Consider the following 20,260-nt stretch of genomic DNA (forward strand, 5'->3'; position numbering starts at 1 on the left):
ACCTGACATAACAAATAAAATTTAAGTAAGTATAACAGGAAGCACACAAAAAAACGATTATATTTAATTTTCGTCTAACCAGACAAAAATAAAAAGAGACAACGAAATAAATTAACAATTAAAACATTAAATCAAAATTGAAAAACGCCTAAAGCAGCTAAAACCAAATTTGTTTTATTTTAATTTAGATATTCAAACAAACATTAAAGCAGGAAAGGAATATAAAATAGAAGATATGTGTGCTGAACAACATTTAATCATTAATTCAAGCAAACCTCGTTATTTATCTGATAATTATATTCATGTATAGTGGAACAAATAAAAAATCTGGTAACATTACATTTTTTGGAAAATATTTCAGAATGAATGCTATAATTTTTTCAAATATTCTAATACTACATTTAAAAAAAAAACTGTGTTTTTTGCATCTTTCGAAACTTAATTACATAAAAGAAAATGCATTATAAATAATTTTTGTTGAAAAAATCCATATGGTTTGCAATGAAATTTGATGGAATTATATTCTAATTGCAAATGATTGACTTCAACGAATTTTTTTAGTCTTTTCTATTTTAGTTTGATATTTATTTATGCTTCATATTATTTATAGCATAAGCATGAAATGTAAGAAAGTATAAATAGTACATAACTGTGGAAATTTACAAGAGATTTTAAGTTGCACAACGTTTTATAAGTTGATTTTATCTGTGTCACAAGTAGTTGCATAAGTTTTATGTATTCGCTTCAATTAAACTATCCTTTCTTTTGCGTCCATATCAATTGTTTTCTCAAATGATAATTTTTAGAGTAAGCAAAATTAATCAGTTCTTTTCCGTTCTTTGTTTGTAACTAACCAGATAATAGGGCTTTTAGCAAATAAAAGTTGTATTTATAGGACTTTATTTTGAACTGCGCGTACAGGAATGAAATTGCACAACATAACGCAAAGTTAAAATCGAGTCTTTTTAAGACGGTGTAGATTTCGAAAGGTTATTATTTCACCTAAAAAATAACTAAGCAACGATTTATTTATAATTTGAAATAAATGCTTAGATTAAAGACTCGTAAAGTATGATAAATAATTTTTGTAGTGAAAAGTTTTGGGTAAGTTATGCTTACTTATTTGCTGGGAATCTATAATAATATTATGTATAAAGAATAATTATTTAGACTGAGAATGAAATAATAATTATTTATTCTAAGTTTCCAAAATTGTTATTATTCTGGGCAATTATTCGAATTTTAGAATAGAAAAATATTTAATAGCGATGAGATTACTTTAGTATTCGTCATTATTCGATTTGATATAGATGAAACTTTCAATCGATTTTAAAACAGTATAAAAAAAGAATTTTAAAATAAATAAATAAATGAAGTTGTATGTAAGTGATATTTTTCTGCGACTTAAACATGCGTAGCATTACAATATAAAAATTGTACAAGGTAATGCTAAGAAGTAAAACCTTGACCTGTTTTTACATTTTTGTAAGTAAAATGCTATAATTTTGAAAACGGCGAAACAATACAGCGTTTTTTTTGTTTGTTTTTTTCGTAATTTGAAATAAAAGGTTAGATTAAGGGCTCGACTCGAAGAATAAGAAAGATAAATTTTGAAGTGACATATTTTGCGCAATACTTATTTAAGTACAGGCAATAAATAATATTATTAAAAATGTATATAAACAATAATTATTAAGAGACAAGTATGACACAGTATATATTCATTCTATGTTTCCAAAATTGTTACGTCATTTTCGGTAATTATTCGACTTTTGGGTTTAAAATTTTTTTTTATTGCTATGAGAATAGTTTAAAAGTATTCATTATTATTTTATTTGATATACAGGGCTTTAAACTGTCTACGCTTTTTGTAAATATTTATTATAGTGGTAGCTAAGTTTATGTTTGAATGTATTATTTTTTATTCATCTGAACTTATTTTTCACATCACTACATATAAATGATTTGAAAGTTCATATGCAACGCTACTTTGATGCAGCTCTTTCGTGATGAGGCTTTTAAAATGTTCGCATAATTACCAAAAATTATTAAAGTTTCGGTTTTTTAAATACTATATTTTGCAAAAAAAAACTTATGCATAGAATAGTATTATGTATAATATGTTATGTATAATATTTTACCATCTACAAAGTATTATAAGGAGCGTAATAGTTGGCTGGCCTGTGGGCTAAAAACGAAAATCTTATTTTATTTACTACAGATAATATTAAAATTTATTACTAAGTAACTTGGAGTCTATATTTAGTAAGTGTAGTGCTGTAATATTTAACGTAAAATAAAACGTCGATTCAATGCAGGCCTTTCAACTACCATGCTTTTTATAAAATATTTCATAGAAAGGTAGAAATATAAAAATCAACGTTTTTATAATTACGCCAACAACTTTTGGTAATTATGCCCACATTTTAAAAACCATATTACGAAAGAGCTACATTAAAGTAGAGTTGCATATGAACTTTCAAATCATTTATGTGAAAAATAAATTTAAATTAATAGCAAATATTACATTAAAATATTAACTTAGCCAACTGTAGAAAATATTTTTACAAAAAATAGAGAAAGTTGGCAGCTCTGTTAACCTGCAACATAAACTTAGCACAAGCCTCACACTGTCCGTAATAGAAAAATAACAGGACAGATATTTAAAAAAAATAATAAAAATTTATTGTTATTAGTAAGTATTTAAACAAATAAACATTTCATTATTAAACAATTAATTAAAAATAATGTTTTGTAACTAAATTTTTTTGTTTTGAAAAAAAGTGTAAGGTTGGACACAAATTTGCAAAAATAAATTTTATTTTCTAACTTTTGCGATCACTTTTAAAATTTTTTAAGGACATGTGGTAAATGATACTTTTTTCTCAATCATTAAGAATTACCCCTGTAGAGCCATATTTTGATTAAATTAGGATGGGTTTTTATTACTGGGTAGTGATCCTATTATAATTATTAAATATAAACCCAGTAGCAGAGATTACGGAGTGTATCTTAACACAATCAGACTGAGATCATTATTGTAAAAATTCAGTCATATATATAATGCAAGTAGCAAATTTAAGGTTTTTTTACTTAAAACTTCACATTGTTTAAATTTAAGTTGAATTTTGTATATTACAAAGATACTAAAATATGTAATAAATCCTTATGCCGGTGGTCTAACCAAGTAACAGAAAATTAAAAATCTTTACTTTTTGTTCCTTGTCATGAAATTTCAAGTCAGTTTTTAAATTTGTATTAGAAGCATGACTTGCTTTTTAAAGAGTAAGAAAAAGCTTACATAAAAATTATTTTTGCATATACATGTACATACTACCCAACTTTTACGCATTTTGAGTAAAATTTTATTTTTATATTTAAAGTAACCACAAATATGTACCATTTTTACTTTTATAAACTTTTAAATAATTTTGGCAACCACTATTCTTAAAAAAAAATTAAGCATATATATAAATGTGTGGTACTATCATTGCCGTTAAAACTACAGGACCATATATATGAAATGGAAGACTGCAGTAAACGCTGGAAAATCAACAATATTAATTATACAAAAAAGAAGAATTAAAATACTTCTACAACTTCAACCAAAAATGTTCAATATACCAATACCAATAGTTAAAAATGTAAATTATCTTGGCCTTATAATTAATAGAAAACTCACCTGGAATGATCATATCAAAAGCAGAATGGATAAAACAAATGCAGCAATAATAGCCATACAAACATTAATATATAATCAGAATATGCCACTTAAACTGAAGAAGCTACTATATACAGCAATGATTCGCCCAATTCTTACCTATGCCTCACCTGCCTGGTAGATGTTGTTCAGTAGATGTCCTCAGAAAAATAACTTGAGCAAGATGGTTCATCCGAAATACCAATATACATACAGACCTCAAAATACCAACTCTATCACAGCATATATACAAGCTAAACGCAGATTTTTTCGATAAAGCCATAGAATGTAAAACAGCAAATTTTAATGAAATCTTTGAATTCGAAAATTATATCAAAGATAAAAACTACAGACCAATAGCTGCACATTTCACCTCCGACGCCTCATATCATAACTATCAAAACAAATAATTTCATCAACCTTTCTGAAAATAACCTTTACTCATGCTGATACAATTCTGAACAACTCCAAAATCAAACAAACACAACTATAGAGCAAGCTGCTCATTTAATTTTTTGATTCCTTTTTAGTTATTCAAGCAAAGTGCTTGAAACATTCATAAAAGCAACTCCACTTCCTGCTTACCTCAATGCTCAGCCATAACAGTGTTAAAATTCCGGATGAATGGGATAGGGGTCGCTTCGCGACCCAGGTGCCCAATAAAATCAAAACACTAGGACTAGGATCATTGCCATTTGCCTAAGGGCCATTTAGGCCTCAAATGCTCAGTTCTACAACAACGAACGAATATTGCCATTTGCCTTTTCTCTAACTAATTCATCTTAGTGGGAATAAATAATAAATCGTCGAAGCGTAACTGAATGGTGAAAGTTGGGGTTCAGTTACATTTACTGAGAGAAAATTAAAATGAAGTAGCGAGATTAAACAAATAAATTTAACCGGTTAACGCCCAGCGTCATATATTTAGGACAGTTCCTTTCTTCCAAGACATTCATTGTGGTGGGAAACTTTTTTCAGCATTTTCATTTATCTGGGTGAATTAAAAGATTCTCGGATACCACAATGATTTAGTTATTTCTGATTAGATCTAGAATTAAGAGGAGCAAGTACTTTTTGATCTATCAAAGATATTTTGAATGCCCTGCCAGTAGAAAAACCAATTAATTTCGATACTATACTATACCACCTTTTCCGTAAGACCACTTCTTGTATCATTTTAATACATATAGAAATGAATTTTCACAACCGTATTCCATATCATTATATATATACTTTATTTCTTTAAAAAATAGTGGTGATCAGAAAGATTATAAATTTAGTTTATAAATGCAAGGAATATATAGAAAGCATAAATTTTCTTGTGATTATATATATATATATATATATATATAATCACAAAATCAGTACAATTTACTACGTCTATAATGATAACTAAGAGGAAAAAAGCGCACTAGGCAGCTGAAACCAAATTTGTATAATATAAACTAGAAATAAGACATAAATAATTAATAATTAAAAGTACTAATAAATAAAATATAATATATAAATGTGTGTTTGGAGAACAGTACTTCATCTGGGGACACACTGTCTGCAAACACACAGGAGCCTTTCTGTTGTTAGTGGAGTTAACCAAAACTAACAGTGCCCCGAGGCCCCTTAATGAAAAGACAAGAAAAAAACTTTGACCACAAATAAATATCATTATAAATTTGAAAAAGAATCGCACCTAAAAGGTACAAATTTTAAATCAACAATTGATTGAAACGCCTCCTTAAAGTACAATATAAACAAATCCAAGTAAAGTAACAGTTAATAAAAGTGACAACATTAAATATTCTGAATCATTAAAAGAAAAATTCAAGTGCTGATACCTGTGAAGGAATTCCTGAAAAGTAAAAACATCTAATCAATGAGCAATAAAAATTCAAGTGCTGCCATCTGTTTTGGAAAAAAAATCCTTAGTGTTCACCGCATAGGCCTATTCATACGGGCTTCAATATCGGCCAAACTAATCTAAAATGTTTAAAATATTTCGAATCAATTCATCAAAATTATTGAAATTAAAAGGAAGTTTATTTTTCTTCAAACTAATTTTTAAACTCCCAATAGCTGATAAAAAATTTGTCCGGTTGTTACAAATAAATTTGAATCTTAATACTTACCAAAAACAATATTTTTAAAAATCTTATAATACAAGTTTGAGTAAAAATGTGTTAGGCTAATAACATTAAATTTAAAATCTTTTCTTTTATCGTAAACACCAATGAATATTTTATTGTTAATAATCCTAATATCAAGATGCAAAAATTAAGCACGATATATATATATATGTATGTATATATATAACGAATATATATGAACGAAATTGCATGTAAGTACCTATTCTAAAACAAGTGTAATTTATTTAAAAAAATTTATTAATTCTTAGTTTATAAACAAATTACTTTTCATCTTCTTTTGTGGGGTTAATTATAAGTTATGTTCATGTACATGACAAATTTTAAAAATAGATATAATAGCCTTAATTAGCCAGAATAACTGGTATATATTAAAAACAAAAATAAATTTTTTTTTACAAATTTTTTTACAGAAATATGGATCAAAAACGAGAAATAAGTGTAGAAACACGTGCAGTTATTATTGCACTACATGCGGAAGACTATTCAAGTAGACAAATTGCCTCTAAAAGTAATGTTTCTCAGACCACTATTGTCAGAACTTTGCAAAGAAAGAAAGAAACTGGCCAAAATAAGAGCCGCCAGCGATCAGGGAGACCTAGAATAACATCCAAACGTGAGGATAAGTTTATACGCATTCAAAGTAAGCGGCAGCGGACTCGAACAGCACTAGAAATCTGTGAGGAATTGAATGCTACTCAGCAGAAAATTGTGTCAGTATCTACTGTACAACATCGATTTCGTGACTATGGCTTAAAAGATTGTGTAGCAGCTAGAAAACCTCTTTTGGAAAAACAAAATAAAGTAAAACGACTGCAATGGGCTAAAACACATGTTACCTGGTCCTTAGAACAGTGGTAAAAGGTTTTGTATACGGACGAATCAAAATTTGAATTGTTTGGAAGCAAACGAAAGCAGTACTAGTTCGTCGTTTACTTGGTGAACGTATGACAAGTCAATGTTTACTACCAACTGTGAAGCATGGTGGAGGTTCAGTCATGATTTGGGGATGTTTTGCCGGTGAAAAGTTGGAGATCTTGAAAGAATAGAGGGTATTATGGATAAAAAATATTATCACAGAATATTGCGGCGTTACGCTTTTCCATGTGGACAGAGAATCGTTGGTCAAGGATTTGTTTTTCAGCAAGATAACGATCCAAAACATTTATCGAAATTGTGTAGAAACTGCATTGCATCAAATGAAAAGAAAAAAAGTACTGAAATACATGGATTGGCCCCCTCAATCCCCTGATATTAATCCTATTGAGCTATTGTGGGATGAACTCGATAGAAATGTTTCAAAAATGAGGTGTACCAATCAAAACAAGCTTTGGGAATCTTTACTTAGTTGCTGGAACCAGATATCAGCTAGAACATTGCAAAAACTAATAGAAAGAATGCCAAAAATATGTGTTGCTCTGATAAAGGCTAAAGGAGGATATTTCGATGAATCCAACATTGGACGAAATTCATAAGTTATGCATAAAATTATAGTTCTTACCATATATGCGTACCTACATTTTTCAAAATAAAGTTAATTTATTGTAATTTTCAGTTTAAAAGAAGTCATTTTTAATTGTTATTTGTCTATTTTTAAAAATTCAAGAGTGAGTCTAAACTTTTGACCGGTAGTGTATAAATATATATATATATATATATACAGAGAGAGAGAGAGAGAGAGAGAGAGAGAGAGAGAGAGAGACTAACCTTCGAAAATATTGTTCATTTATGACCAGCGCCAGCATTAACTCTTATGGTATAAAGAAATTTCTCTGTAAGAAAAATTTATCGTATTAGATCGGTAACCAGATATGTCAAACTGGTATCCGAAAGTTTTTAGTTGTTGTGAAATAACTGTTATCAATTGCAGAATTTTATTAATTTTAAAATAACTGTTAACATTAGCAGAATTTATTTAATTTCAAAAATTTTAATGTTTAATTCGCCATTAACAAACATTTTATTCATTCTTGGAAATTATTCCAATGAAAATCTTAGCGCCAGCCTGAGTTGTCAGGTTTTAAAATAGGTTTGTAGGAAGATTGTGAAACATCTCTTTCAGAGTATATCCTTAAATATGCGTAAACATAGTAATTTTTTATTTCACGAAAAAGTATGTTTGCACAGACAGTAAACTCATTTCTATAAGCTGTATATTAGTTTTATGTTATAAGCGTTATATATCAGAAATAGTATTTTGACAATTCTTGATTAATGAATAAATTTACTAAACTCTATAATATACTTTCATCTTTTTATGAGAATTTATAATAATTTGATATTTAGCAAACACTTTTTCTTTCTTTAAATGATGTAGAGTTACTGAAAGAAATATATTTTAGGATTCAAATCAAACATGGAATTCACAAGTACCAGATTTTTCAAAATGTTTTCAAGATATCATGTTTGTAACTACTCCATCAGCGATTTTCAGTATTATATTCCTCATCTGCGTTTGGCGATTAAGAAAACGAAACAGCTTGAATCCACTGCCATGGACGTGGCTGAATATTTCAAAACTGGTAAGCAACATTTTGTCCGATTCTACATCTTTCTTTTAGAAAATGAACTAATTTTTTTCCCTCTGTTATTTGAGCACAGCCCATTCTTCTGTGTAGACACTGATTAGTCCGGGACCACTCGTAAAGCATTTGGACTTGTACACGAACAGAGAAATTTTCGGTATTGTCGCTTTTGCCCCACATTATGTAGCTCCACTTATGCCTTTCATAAAGATTTTTATTGTTGTTTGAGAGTATAGAAATATACTTCAGTGACGCTTTTGCATTAGATAATGTAGCTGCACTTATTCAATTCATAATGTTTTTGGTTTATTTTTTGACAGAGAAATATATCGTCGCAGCTTTTTGCATTAAATTATGTAGCGGTATTTATTCCATTCACAACACATTTAGTGAAGTTTGAGGGTAGAGTAATGTATCATCGTGGCGCTTTTGTATTAAATTATGCATCTGCAGTTATTCCATTCATAACGCTTTTGATCTAAATAGAGGGAAGAAAAATTAATCATAGTGGCTCTTTTGCATTGGATAATGTAGACGGATTTATTCTATTTATAACACTTTTAATCAAATTTGAGGTAAGAGCTCATTCACCCGGGCAAGGTATGGATGTTTTTTCCTTCTCTGTACTATCTGTCCTTACTGTGGGAGCAACATTGGCCCACCTAATAGGGTGTTCCTGAAAGAGTGACTAACAAACCTGCCATTCAAATACCTGTATGATGCCCAGGTGGGTCATTCTAAAAAAAGGTGGGCGTTGGAGAAAAAAATGCTTCGATGTAGACAAATTGTAAGAAATAATGTTAAGTAATACAACAGGACAATAATTGCAATATTGAATAATTAGTTAAAAATATTTTTCTTTCTTTTTTGCATGGAGTAATAAAAAATCTGAGAATAAAAAATCCTGTACTGATTAACGGTACTCAATTATGCACATAAACTGAAAAGCCAGTTTAAAACTGACAAAATTAAAAGAAAGAATTAATTTTTATTGTTTTCTTATTTGTTCTATTCCCTCGTGATTTTACATTATTGGATTAAGAAGAGAATTTTAACTTAAGAAAAGCGAGATTTACTGTATTTCAGTATAATTCGAAACCAAAAATATTGATGTTGAATAGTAATTGATAGTGACACGATGGTCAAAATATACTACGATTAAGCTAATTTTACGATGAATTTAAATTTTAGCAAAGAATTATTTTTTTAATTTCAACTAGTATTCAATAATTTCAATACCAACGACATGATTGTGGTAATGCGGTCAGCACTGTTCACAGGCCGGCTTTGCTTCATAGACGAGCTGATACCCATTGATTTGTAGTTGGGTGGGCTTGAAGCAGCCACTTTCAGTATCGAACCTGGTTCTTCACAATAACAGTACAGTATCATCAGATTTACGGGGCAGGTACCGTATACAAGGGTTAATCAAAATAATGCAAACACTTTTATACTAACTTAACTCAAAAATTTTTTCTCCTAGCTTCAAATGTTTTGGAAGATTTTGCATGTTACAATTGTTGGTACAATCTAAAAGATCATGCTTGAAGCTTTTGTAAATTATGTTATTTCTGCCCATGTAAAGTTAGGATTGCAATAATTATAGAACAATGCTTTTATAATTATATAGAAGTTATATTGAAAAAGAAAAGAGACTTTCAACTTCCCATGGTCATTTTTGTCAAGGCAAAATTTGCGTGGGTAAAAAGGACATCATTTCTTAATGCTTCAAGCATGAGTTTTCAAATTGTGTCAGCAAATTTCTCATGTAAACTCTTTCAAATCTTTTGTTGCTTAAAGAAAGATTGTTTAGACAGTGTCAGTAGAAAAAAGTTTCCTTTATTTCAATCAACCCATGTAACTAAATAGCAGAACGGAATAAGCATTGTTTTATGAAAAAATACTGATTACATAAAATTTGTTGGATACTGATTTGCTTAAGAGAAATTCATTATCTGCTTTGATTCAGAATTTGTTATGCAATTTTAATGTCATGTTCTCTTTTTTTCTAAATATTAAAAATTTTACTTGAATTTAACTATTGCAGGTGCTGTCACTTAGCCTTCTGATCATAAGTATAATTCAGTGCAGTACATATATCCATTTGAAAATCTCAGAAGTCAGTGTTCCTTCCTCCTCGTTTATAGCTTCATCTTCCAAAATTTTCCTTTTCGTAGGTACAATTCATCTATACTTTAAAAACAATATCAGCTTTAAATTTGTATCCTCCATATTATTAATTTTAAGACTTATTTTCAAGTCCATTAAGAGCGATGTTAATATTAAATTAGCAAACTCCAGAATTTTCAACATTTAAGACTCATTTTAATATCCATTAAAATATAATAAGTTAATAGTTTTCAATGTCCAAAATAACAAAACATATTAAGCTTACTTTTCTATTCGTGATAATAATGTAAGGATACAATTAGTAATCACCATAATATTTTATTTCTCAAGAATCACTTTTATATCACTTAAAAGCAATGTAAGTATACAGTTTGCAGCCTCCGTAATACTTAACATTTAAGAATAATTTTAATATTCTTTAAAATATATGAAGTTTTTAGTTTTTTATGTTCACAATAACCAGCAAATTGAACTTAATTTTATATCATTGATAACAATGAAAGAATACAATTTGTCACCTCCTTAATATTCAATTTCTTAAGAATTATTTTTATATCCATTTAAAACAATGCAAATATTCTATTTCTAATCTCTAAATTACTCAACATTTTAGAATCATTTTCATATAATTTAAAAGCAAAGTAAGTTAATAATTTTTAATGTCAACAGTAACCGACTTATTAAGTTTATTTTTATATCTTTGATGGAAATAATTCTTTTTTATATCCTTTAAAAGAATGTATAGTTTGTGACCTTTATAGCATTCATCCTTTAAATAGCCGCGTAAGTATTCACATGTTACCTGCATTTAGGACTTAATTTTATATATTTTTTAGCAATAAAAATTTGAAAACTTTATCGAATTCAAGTTTTTAAAGCTTATTTTAATAATTTTTCGAAGTAATGTTGTTTTATAATATTTAGTCACCTTACTTCCGTTTCAGATCTTAACCATAAAACTTATGCTTCGACATAGGGCATGTGGAGTGGCTACTTCATATCCTCTTTCAGTTTCCTGGCTTGTTCTGACGATTTGTGGCGTAGTGTTACAGAGATCAGCAATATTAGATTATTTTTATTTCGTAGGTATCATTATATTTAGTAAGCATCACTACATTTAATAAGCATATTTAATAAGTACAATTAATAGTTTATAAAGAGAAAAATCTTCTTTCGAATGAGTAAAATGTTGAGATACGTATCTGTGATTAAGGTTTAATATTTTTGTCTGAAATGATAGATTAATTTGTTCTATGTACGCTGAAAAAATCTTTTAAGGCTACATTGTAAACAATTTTAACAATATTGGTCTGACTTAACGCTGTTTTTTACAGCTCTGTCGCCAAGGAAAAGAAAAAAATAAAATAAAATAAAGCCATATTTTAAGTGCCTTACACTTGAAGCAATGCGAAGTTTTTAAATCATATATATCGCTGGTGGAGAACTGGAGGCAATTAGAATTGCAACAGAACAAATCAGGGTTAGATCAGTTCAGATTGACAACATAGTTATTTTTTCAGACTCTCTATCAGCCATCCAGTCTATTGCTGCACATAATGTTGCAGAGTCAAATATTATTGACTCCTGCAGAAGAAATATTAATCTCCTAGCTTCTGAGGGAAGGACTGTTGTTCTGCAGTGGATTCCATCTCATGTAGGAATAAATGGTAACGAATGGGCAGATACATTAGCAAAGAAAGGAACAGAAATTTTGCTGGCAGGTAATGCCAAAGTACCATTTTCATCAATTAAAGGAATTATAAAAAATATTGTGAAGAAAAGCTATGAAGCTAATTTAGTAGAAGAAATCAAGAATAAGAAATGGAGGTATTCAATTGATAAAATTCCAAACTCCCCTAGATCCACTGCAGTGGCGGCGTTCCGTCTGGAGACTGGACATGACTGCCTTGCTAAACATCTATACAGAATTGGTATATTTGGCTATTCTATGTGCACTTTGTACAACCAGAACTTTGAGATGGACAAAGATCATTTGCTCAGTTGTTCTTCATTAAATGAAGAATATTTACTCAGTCGATATTGGCGAGCTAGGGAGTTGATGCAATTGGTATCCAGCGACTGATTCTCGTTCATGTTTAAGTGGTTCACGTTTTTCAAGTATTTATTGTTCTTGTTATTATATTGTTCTTGAATTGTTCAATGGTTCAGTTTTTGTTTTATATGCTCCAATCTCATGCATCGTTGATGCATGGGGGCCAATGATGTAAAGTCAAGTGCTTTTGCGATAAAAAAAAATATATCGCTGGTTCAAAACTAAAACGTCACTTCTACAACTCACTTCTCATTGAAATAACATGAGAAGTGAGTTGCAGAAGTGTCGTTGTAGTTTTGAAAAAGCGATATGTTACCAGCAAGTTTAAAATTCGCATTCTATAGAATGCCTAGGTATTGTATATAATGCCTGAAATTAGCTTGCAATGTATGAAATGATTTATGTTTCACACATTTCCTTGTCATTCTATAGAATGCCAAATTAAAAACAGGCAAAGTATAAAATTTTCTGCGGCCATTTTAGTAAAGGTGATAAAATGGATATTTTGTGCAATATTTGTTTCTAAACTAAAAATAATTGTGACATAAATGTGAATTTTTTATGTGAACATTTTGTTTCCCTTAATAAGAAACACATAAATTATGTTTTGCACAAATTTAATTTTTCTTTACGCATTTTGAATAAATTTTTTTTAATGGCACTCTCATTATTTTTTCGGAATAATATTTTTATTTTTTGAGAAATGAACATTATTTACATAATAACCACATCAGTATGTTATTTCATACTTTGCCTAAATAGCATTTGTCATTCTATAGAATGCCTAAGTATTTAATACAATGCCTAGGGAAAGTATATAATACTTCTCATATTTCATACCTTGCCTAAAAACATCCAGCATTATATACAATGCCTAGGCATTCTACAGAATGCTGGCGTTTCATACTTTGCGGGTAACACATATAATCGTGCCGCGAAGAATTATCTGGGCTTTGGAACAGTGAAATAACTTAATAATCTTAAAAGATATTAATTTTTTTTTAAAATTGCCAATTTAGTTACAATTGTCCACCGGTGTGAAAATTATCATAAACACTGCCTTATTTTCAGTTTTTGCAAATTTTTATGAGCCCAAGTGTTGCAGCATTGGAGTAAGTTTCTAAATATTAGAAAAAAAAATAGATCACACACGTTTTTCACTTTTAAAAAAGTGTGACTTCTCTCCATATTGAAATTTTGCGCCTTTTTCAAAATAAGCATCGACAGTGCTGACTTTAGATTGTCTAAACTTATCCTAACAGTCATGAGTAACAGTTGCAAACTTACAGCTGTTATGAAAATAGCATATTATTCGCAAAAAAGTATCATTTCGCAATACGACGGCCTTAAAATTCTCCTAATAATTTTTGGCAATGTTTTTATCAAAGAGATGAAGAATTTTTTAATGTTTCTTTTAAATGTTCTGATGCAAGCACGTTTTATAATAAAAGTATTGTGAAATTTACTATCTAAAAAATTATTTCTTGTTTTTAAATCTGAAATTATTATTTTTTTAGGATAAAAAACCGTCATCAGAAATCATTTTCACTGTCAACATGATTTATTCTCTATTCGTATATATTCAGCTGTTTTTAAGTATGTTTGCAGATCAGAGGAGTATTGATTCTCTCCAGGTATTCAACACATGAGTTTTCTTCAGTTTTTGGGTAAAAATAACTGCCCCTTAATACCAACATACATTATTTACTACGATACATACCTGCCAACTTTTAATCTCTTCCATTATCATTTTTCCCAGGGGTATTAAAATGAAATTAAAACTTTTAAGCAAACAAATACGTTGCATTTTAAAAAACTTAAGTTAACAACCATGATAGTAGAGCATATTAATATATGTGCTTAATTTTTGTAAGAATAGTGGTGATCAAAATCATTTAAAAATTACGTTTATAAAAGAAAAAAATAGTATATATTTACTACCACTTTTAATATGAAAATAAAATCTTCCTTAAAATCCGGAAGAGTTGGCAGGTAAGCGATTAACAACATTGCCTTTAGTTGCAAATGGTTTTTAAATGGATCTTATGTATTTTCACTTGACGGATTTTAAATCTGCAATCAGTTTCACTCATAAAGTTACAGTTATGCAGTTTAACAACATTTTCTTAACCAGGATTTTTTTAAAATTAGCATGTATGACTACTAAGTCTCCCTACTTCTCTGCTACATAGGAAGTGGTAAGAAAAAGGTGATAATACATTTCAGTTTATGATACAATTTGATAAAGTGATATGTTTTTAGTATGAAGTGTTATTTTCAAAGGGGCAGATAAGTGTTTATGTTAGTATGTAAACTATACGTTTTTTGTAAACTTGTAAATTCCGCTTTCTGCAAAACTTTTAAACGAATTGGTAGCGAATTAAATATTAAAACTTGATGAATAAGGATAATAACGCCTACTCTTTAAAAATGCCACGACGAGATAATTGCAATGAGATATCTACAAGTGACGTAGTGTGGGTATCTCGATCCTGATTGGTTGTTGAAACATAGCATTTGTTTACGCTCGCAACTGTCCTTTCCGATCTATTTTGAGTAAGCCAGGCCCGTCAAGTATCAATTTTCTTTACTGACTCATTCTATATTCTTTCACAAAGAATCTTTCACTAAGATTTGAGTTAGATTTCATGTGAGTTAACACTGTAAACCAGATGATTATTTCGCTTTTAATTGGAATTCTTATTGGGATAATTGGATTCTTCTCACGTAATGGGTAACCTGGAGGTGACGTAGTGTGGGAATCTTGATCCTGATTGGTTATTGAAACGTGGCATTTGTTTACATTAGCAACTGTTCTTACTATTTTATTTCGAATAAGCAAGCCTCACAATAAGCAATTCTCTTAAGTGCCACATTCTATGTTCTTTCACAATGATTCTTTCACAAAGATTTCATTACTTTCATTATATATATTTTGCTTAACACAAAAACAGGCATGAAGCCATGTAGAACATTCTAACTTATGTAGAGAAAGTTAGCTAGACTTTAAAGCGCCCTCTTGTTCATAAACGTTCTGTTGGTGCTGATGCCATGGGTCATGTGTATATGTTTCAATGATCGTCCTCTCCTCGAGTTGCAAGAACCAAATTAAACGAGTTAGATAAACATTTTTGCGTACTTAGACAGAATACTTTTAACTGAGCAATAAATTTTTTTTGTTCTCTACATATTTTCCATTTTGGTCAAATCTGCCTGCAAAAGTGACCAACAAAGTTCATGAACTAAAAGCACGCACATACAAGATGTGAGTTGAATATAATTAATTTTGTTGCAATATCAGTTGATCGTTATAAATTAGCTTCATTTTAGACAAATGGAATTTAAACCTTGAGTTATTTGAAAATCTGTAAACTTAATAACCAAACTAGCGGCATCTTAATGATTGGATATTTGAAAGTGACGCCACTCTTGGATATCGAACATGATTGACAGCTGAATCTCGGCATTTGTTTATGTCGCGATTTAGTGGCCAATCAGGTTTAATAACCAGGCGTAACGTCGCTTGCAGGTACCCGATAAAATCTGATCTGAAAATCTATTCAGTGGGATATTAAACCTAGCCATGCGATTTAAACGGTCTTTTTTTTCTTCTTCGAATTGCAGGTAACCAAGTGCAGCTTAAAATTTCAACCAAACTAAATAAATTTTCCAACTAAAATAAAGTTCATAAAAGTTTTAAAATTAATACAGAAAGTGATAAGGCAGGCTTTAAGTTTATATCAATCACTCGTATTTTAATTGTTTGTTATTCGAAAATATAAAAGGCACATTAAGGTTCGATTTATTGGAAGTACATACATTTACAGGTTTGTGTGCTCAATTTAGGCTTATAAACTTTTGTCAAATAGAAGGACAGATAGCACAATTCGGAGATGGACAGCACGAAGATACATCAAGTGCAACAGCTCGATTCGAACCCGCTACCTCCAACATAAAGGTAGCTAAGAAAATGTGTGCAAATATTGTCAGTCTTACCCGTTGCCAACGAGAAGATAAAGCGACGAAAACTCACGTCACTATGTCACGTCCCTCACGATATCATCGCTTCCTTTGTTGGGCCTTTGTGGTGTAACATACTACTTCAATTTAATTAGTTAGTTAAACTTTTGTTTTTAAATGTATCAATTAATGTAGCTTTCGGCAACGGGGAAAGATATATTCTCCTACCTTTTTCCGTTGTTGCGTTAGAACTGTACAGACAGACTGCATTTATGTTTTCTTACTATTTTTTTTCTTGCTAATGATATTTAATTTTAATCTCTAGGATACGAAAGTAATGGAAGATGTATCATTTATTTCTTTCGTTTCCATGTCCTGGTTTATCAAGTAGGTTTAAAATTTTATACTATAAGACCCAGATAAGTTTAATTCTTCCTCCTAATTCTGTATTTCGACTTATAATATTAACCATTAGGTGATTATCAGAATGAAAAAAAAACCAAACCAAACTATTTCGTTAGCAATAATGTTTAAAGTTATTTCATAACCGTCAAAATAGTATACAAGAATACTGACAAAAATTAACAGGATTATATTAGAACTAAATAGAAAAAAATCAAATCTAGTTTAATAAATCATACTTATATTTTTGCTTTTATTTTATACTTCATTGTCTTATGCGATAACAAAAAGGAAAACGAAAAAAATAAATAAATTTATTAATAANTTAATATATACACGTGAGATATATTTTCCGAATATAACATAAATTTTCTCAACGCCTATAAAAGAAAATATTCAAATTTCAAGAATTATTTTTTTAAATTTGGGCACTTGGCATTCACTTGTATGAATTTTAAGACATCCTGTTAAGGAATTAAGTTGCTCGAGAACTGTAACTTGTAGAGAGAAACAGCCTGCCGACTTGAAATTAATGACGTGAAATTATTTAAGATCCCTAACAATAGGAAAATGTTCTTTTAAAAGAGCATAAGTTGGTAGCTTTCGTTTAACCATTCAAAAAATTAAAAATTAGATGTAAAATTCATCTTGCAGTAAGGAATCTGAAGGAGTGTGTGTGTTGAAAAACAGTTCTTAAACATTTGAAATTCGTGCACACGTTAGAGTAAAAATATTCAAAAATTCTCGATAATAAAATTTGGTCTAATAGGCAAGTGACCTTTGTCACTATAATTTTAATGATGTAGTATGTAATATTAATGATATATTAATATTAATGTAACATTAATGTAATATTAATGATATGTAAACTTAATGATAACCGCAAAGATTGGCAAAATAAATGCTATCACTTTCTCACGATTTTAAGAAAAATATTATAATGTCAGCTTTTTATTTTGAAATAAATCACACTTAAATGAAATTTTTCTTTTCAAATCGATTAGTTATTTAAGTTGCGTTATTAGGAAGGATGTTACATGCGCCTAAAATGCAATTAGTGGTAGTAACAAAATTTATTTCCTTTTATTTAATTTATGGAATTTTTCAATTGTAATTACTACCCTAACTTACACAAGTTTTATGGGTTAATACGAAAATATTATTTTCAATTCTGTTCGCTGGTAAACTGAAAGGAAAAAAAAAAACATAGAAAAAAATTCACATTTTAATCCCTTTCAGTAGATTTCTTTTTAACTGTCAACTCTTTTTACAGTTATAAGCTACTATGCAATCCCTGCTTCAGTCACATGATGAATACTAATTTGAATTTGATTGCATAAGCTTATGAAATCAACTTCTCTGCATAACCACAAATTTTTTATCTTCCAGGTACATCTTTGAAAGTAGACGAAAGCTTCTGACTGTACTTGATCTAAAGTTCATAAGTGTCCGGCTATTGGCCAAATTTGTATACTCAGAATTCCTGAAAAGATGGAACATAAATAAGTACGTAATCATGAACATAAGAAAAGTAACTAAACTGTTCAATGAATGATGTCTCTCTGTGATTTTTTACTGACATGCAAAATTTTTCAGGGAACCCAAATCTCTTGAATCTCGAAGTTTAGGACTAAGTTTAATCATTACCTTCTGGCCTTGGATAGTGGCAGCTACGATTTTTAATTTTCTTTTCACGTTAGCCTTGCTGGTACCACCTTTAATTTTAGAGTAAGTTACGTATTGTTTCTTATTTTATCGTAGGTATTAAGGTAAGCACTCCAGAAAATTGTAACAAGAATTGGATTTGTGATACTTTTGAACCCTTTATGTACAAAATTATAACTTCCTCCGTCCCATGTTAGTAGCTACACATAAGTTGAAGTTTTTGTCGAAATTGGTTGCCGCATTTCAAGAACGGGGAGTCTGTTACAAAAAATTTCGCGTTAATTTGAGTAGATGGACAACAGTAAAATTATACCACTGATGAAATCACGGTTTATTAAATAGAGGATAACTTAATGTGATTGGTGTTGGCAGCGTCCTTACAAAATGTTACGTGGCTCATGAGCGCGTGAACCCTGGATTTTTGAAGTAATTTGGTACTCATTTAACCGGTTAACGCCCAGAGTCATATATATAGGACAGTTCCTTTTTTCAAAGACATTCATTGTGGTGGGAAACTTTTTTCCGCATTTTCATTTATCTGGGTGAATTAAAAGATTCTCAGATACCACAATGATTTAGTTATTTCTGATTAGATCTAGAATTATAAGGAGCAAGTACTTTTTGATCTGTAAATGACTTTTTGAATGTCTTAACAGTAGAAAAACCAATTAATTTCGATAATATATTACACCACTTTTTCCATAAAACCACTTTTTGTATCATTTCAATATATAAATTCGGGTCAAAACGGGATAAGGAGCAAATATGCTTGGAAAGTAAATGTAAAGGGTTGTCAACTGGTGCGCTTTCGTCAAGAGTTTTAATAAATTGGTGGTGAATTAAGTAGTAAAACTTGTAGTAGCAAGTTGGCATCTCTGAATAAGTATATTATTACCTGTAATAGTAATGCAATTTTCATATCGCTCATTGGCTGCAATAGCGGCACACCTTAAAAAATCAAGTGGGTTTAAAGTTTTCATTGCTAAGCAAAATGCAAAAGAAATGCTTTCGTTTGCTTAAACGACTATTGCCGTCAAGTTGAATTATGATTTGTGCAAGCATTGCTGCTGACAGAATACGTATTTTCCTATTTACACCTGTTCTTAGTCCAAAACTCGTGTTTTTTGAGTTGTGCCCATGAGCGATATTATTGAAACTGGGAAAAAGTTTTATAAAAAAAAGTTTGCAGGTTAGTAATTGAGTAACCAATAATAATATATTATCAAAAGATTGGTTCCAAAACTGCCTGCTTTGGCACTTTATTGTTAAAATGAGAAAAAAAGAGTAAAAAAAATGTGAAAAATGTGAATGTGTCTTACGAAAAAATGTATATTATTGTCTGTAATTTGCAATTTTCAAATTACTAAAACTGGGGAAAACCATTAATAAAAGAAGTTGGAAGGTTAGTAATTGAGTAGCCAATGATTAAATTTGATTAAAAGAATTGTCTCAAAAATGCATGCTTTGGCACGTAATCGTTAAAAAAGGAGAAAGAGCTGACCTATCAAGCAATATTGGCGCAAAAAAGTTCGCAAGTTAACGTTATGTTAGTATTGTGCTTATGTTAGCTCTTTGGAGCAAAAATAGATGATGAGTCGGCCTGTCTTATTCAGGGGCTCTAGAGAAAAAGAGTAAAAAAATGTGTTTTATCTTTTACGAAAAAAAAAGTATAATTTTAACTGTAATA

General features: G+C 29.7%; 1 protein-coding gene across 1 annotated transcript in view; it reads left to right on the plus strand.

Moving 5' to 3' along the window:
- The first annotated feature begins 931 nt into the window (after positions 1 to 931).
- The window catches only part of LOC107446137 (multidrug resistance-associated protein 1), a 46,830-nt gene continuing 27,501 nt past the window's right edge, over positions 932 to 20,260 (plus strand). The window contains exons 1-8 of the mRNA XM_071185318.1: positions 932 to 1,104; positions 8,181 to 8,360; positions 10,411 to 10,536; positions 11,438 to 11,575; positions 14,064 to 14,180; positions 16,832 to 16,893; positions 18,298 to 18,414; positions 18,505 to 18,636. Coding sequence (XP_071041419.1) covers positions 1,072 to 1,104; positions 8,181 to 8,360; positions 10,411 to 10,536; positions 11,438 to 11,575; positions 14,064 to 14,180; positions 16,832 to 16,893; positions 18,298 to 18,414; positions 18,505 to 18,636 — 905 coding nt within the window. The 5' untranslated portion in view covers positions 932 to 1,071. The remainder of the gene's footprint in view (positions 1,105 to 8,180; positions 8,361 to 10,410; positions 10,537 to 11,437; positions 11,576 to 14,063; positions 14,181 to 16,831; positions 16,894 to 18,297; positions 18,415 to 18,504; positions 18,637 to 20,260) is intronic.

Source organism: Parasteatoda tepidariorum, chromosome 9 (assembly GCF_043381705.1).
Source record: "Parasteatoda tepidariorum isolate YZ-2023 chromosome 9, CAS_Ptep_4.0, whole genome shotgun sequence".
Lineage (NCBI taxonomy): Eukaryota > Metazoa > Arthropoda > Arachnida > Araneae > Theridiidae > Parasteatoda > Parasteatoda tepidariorum.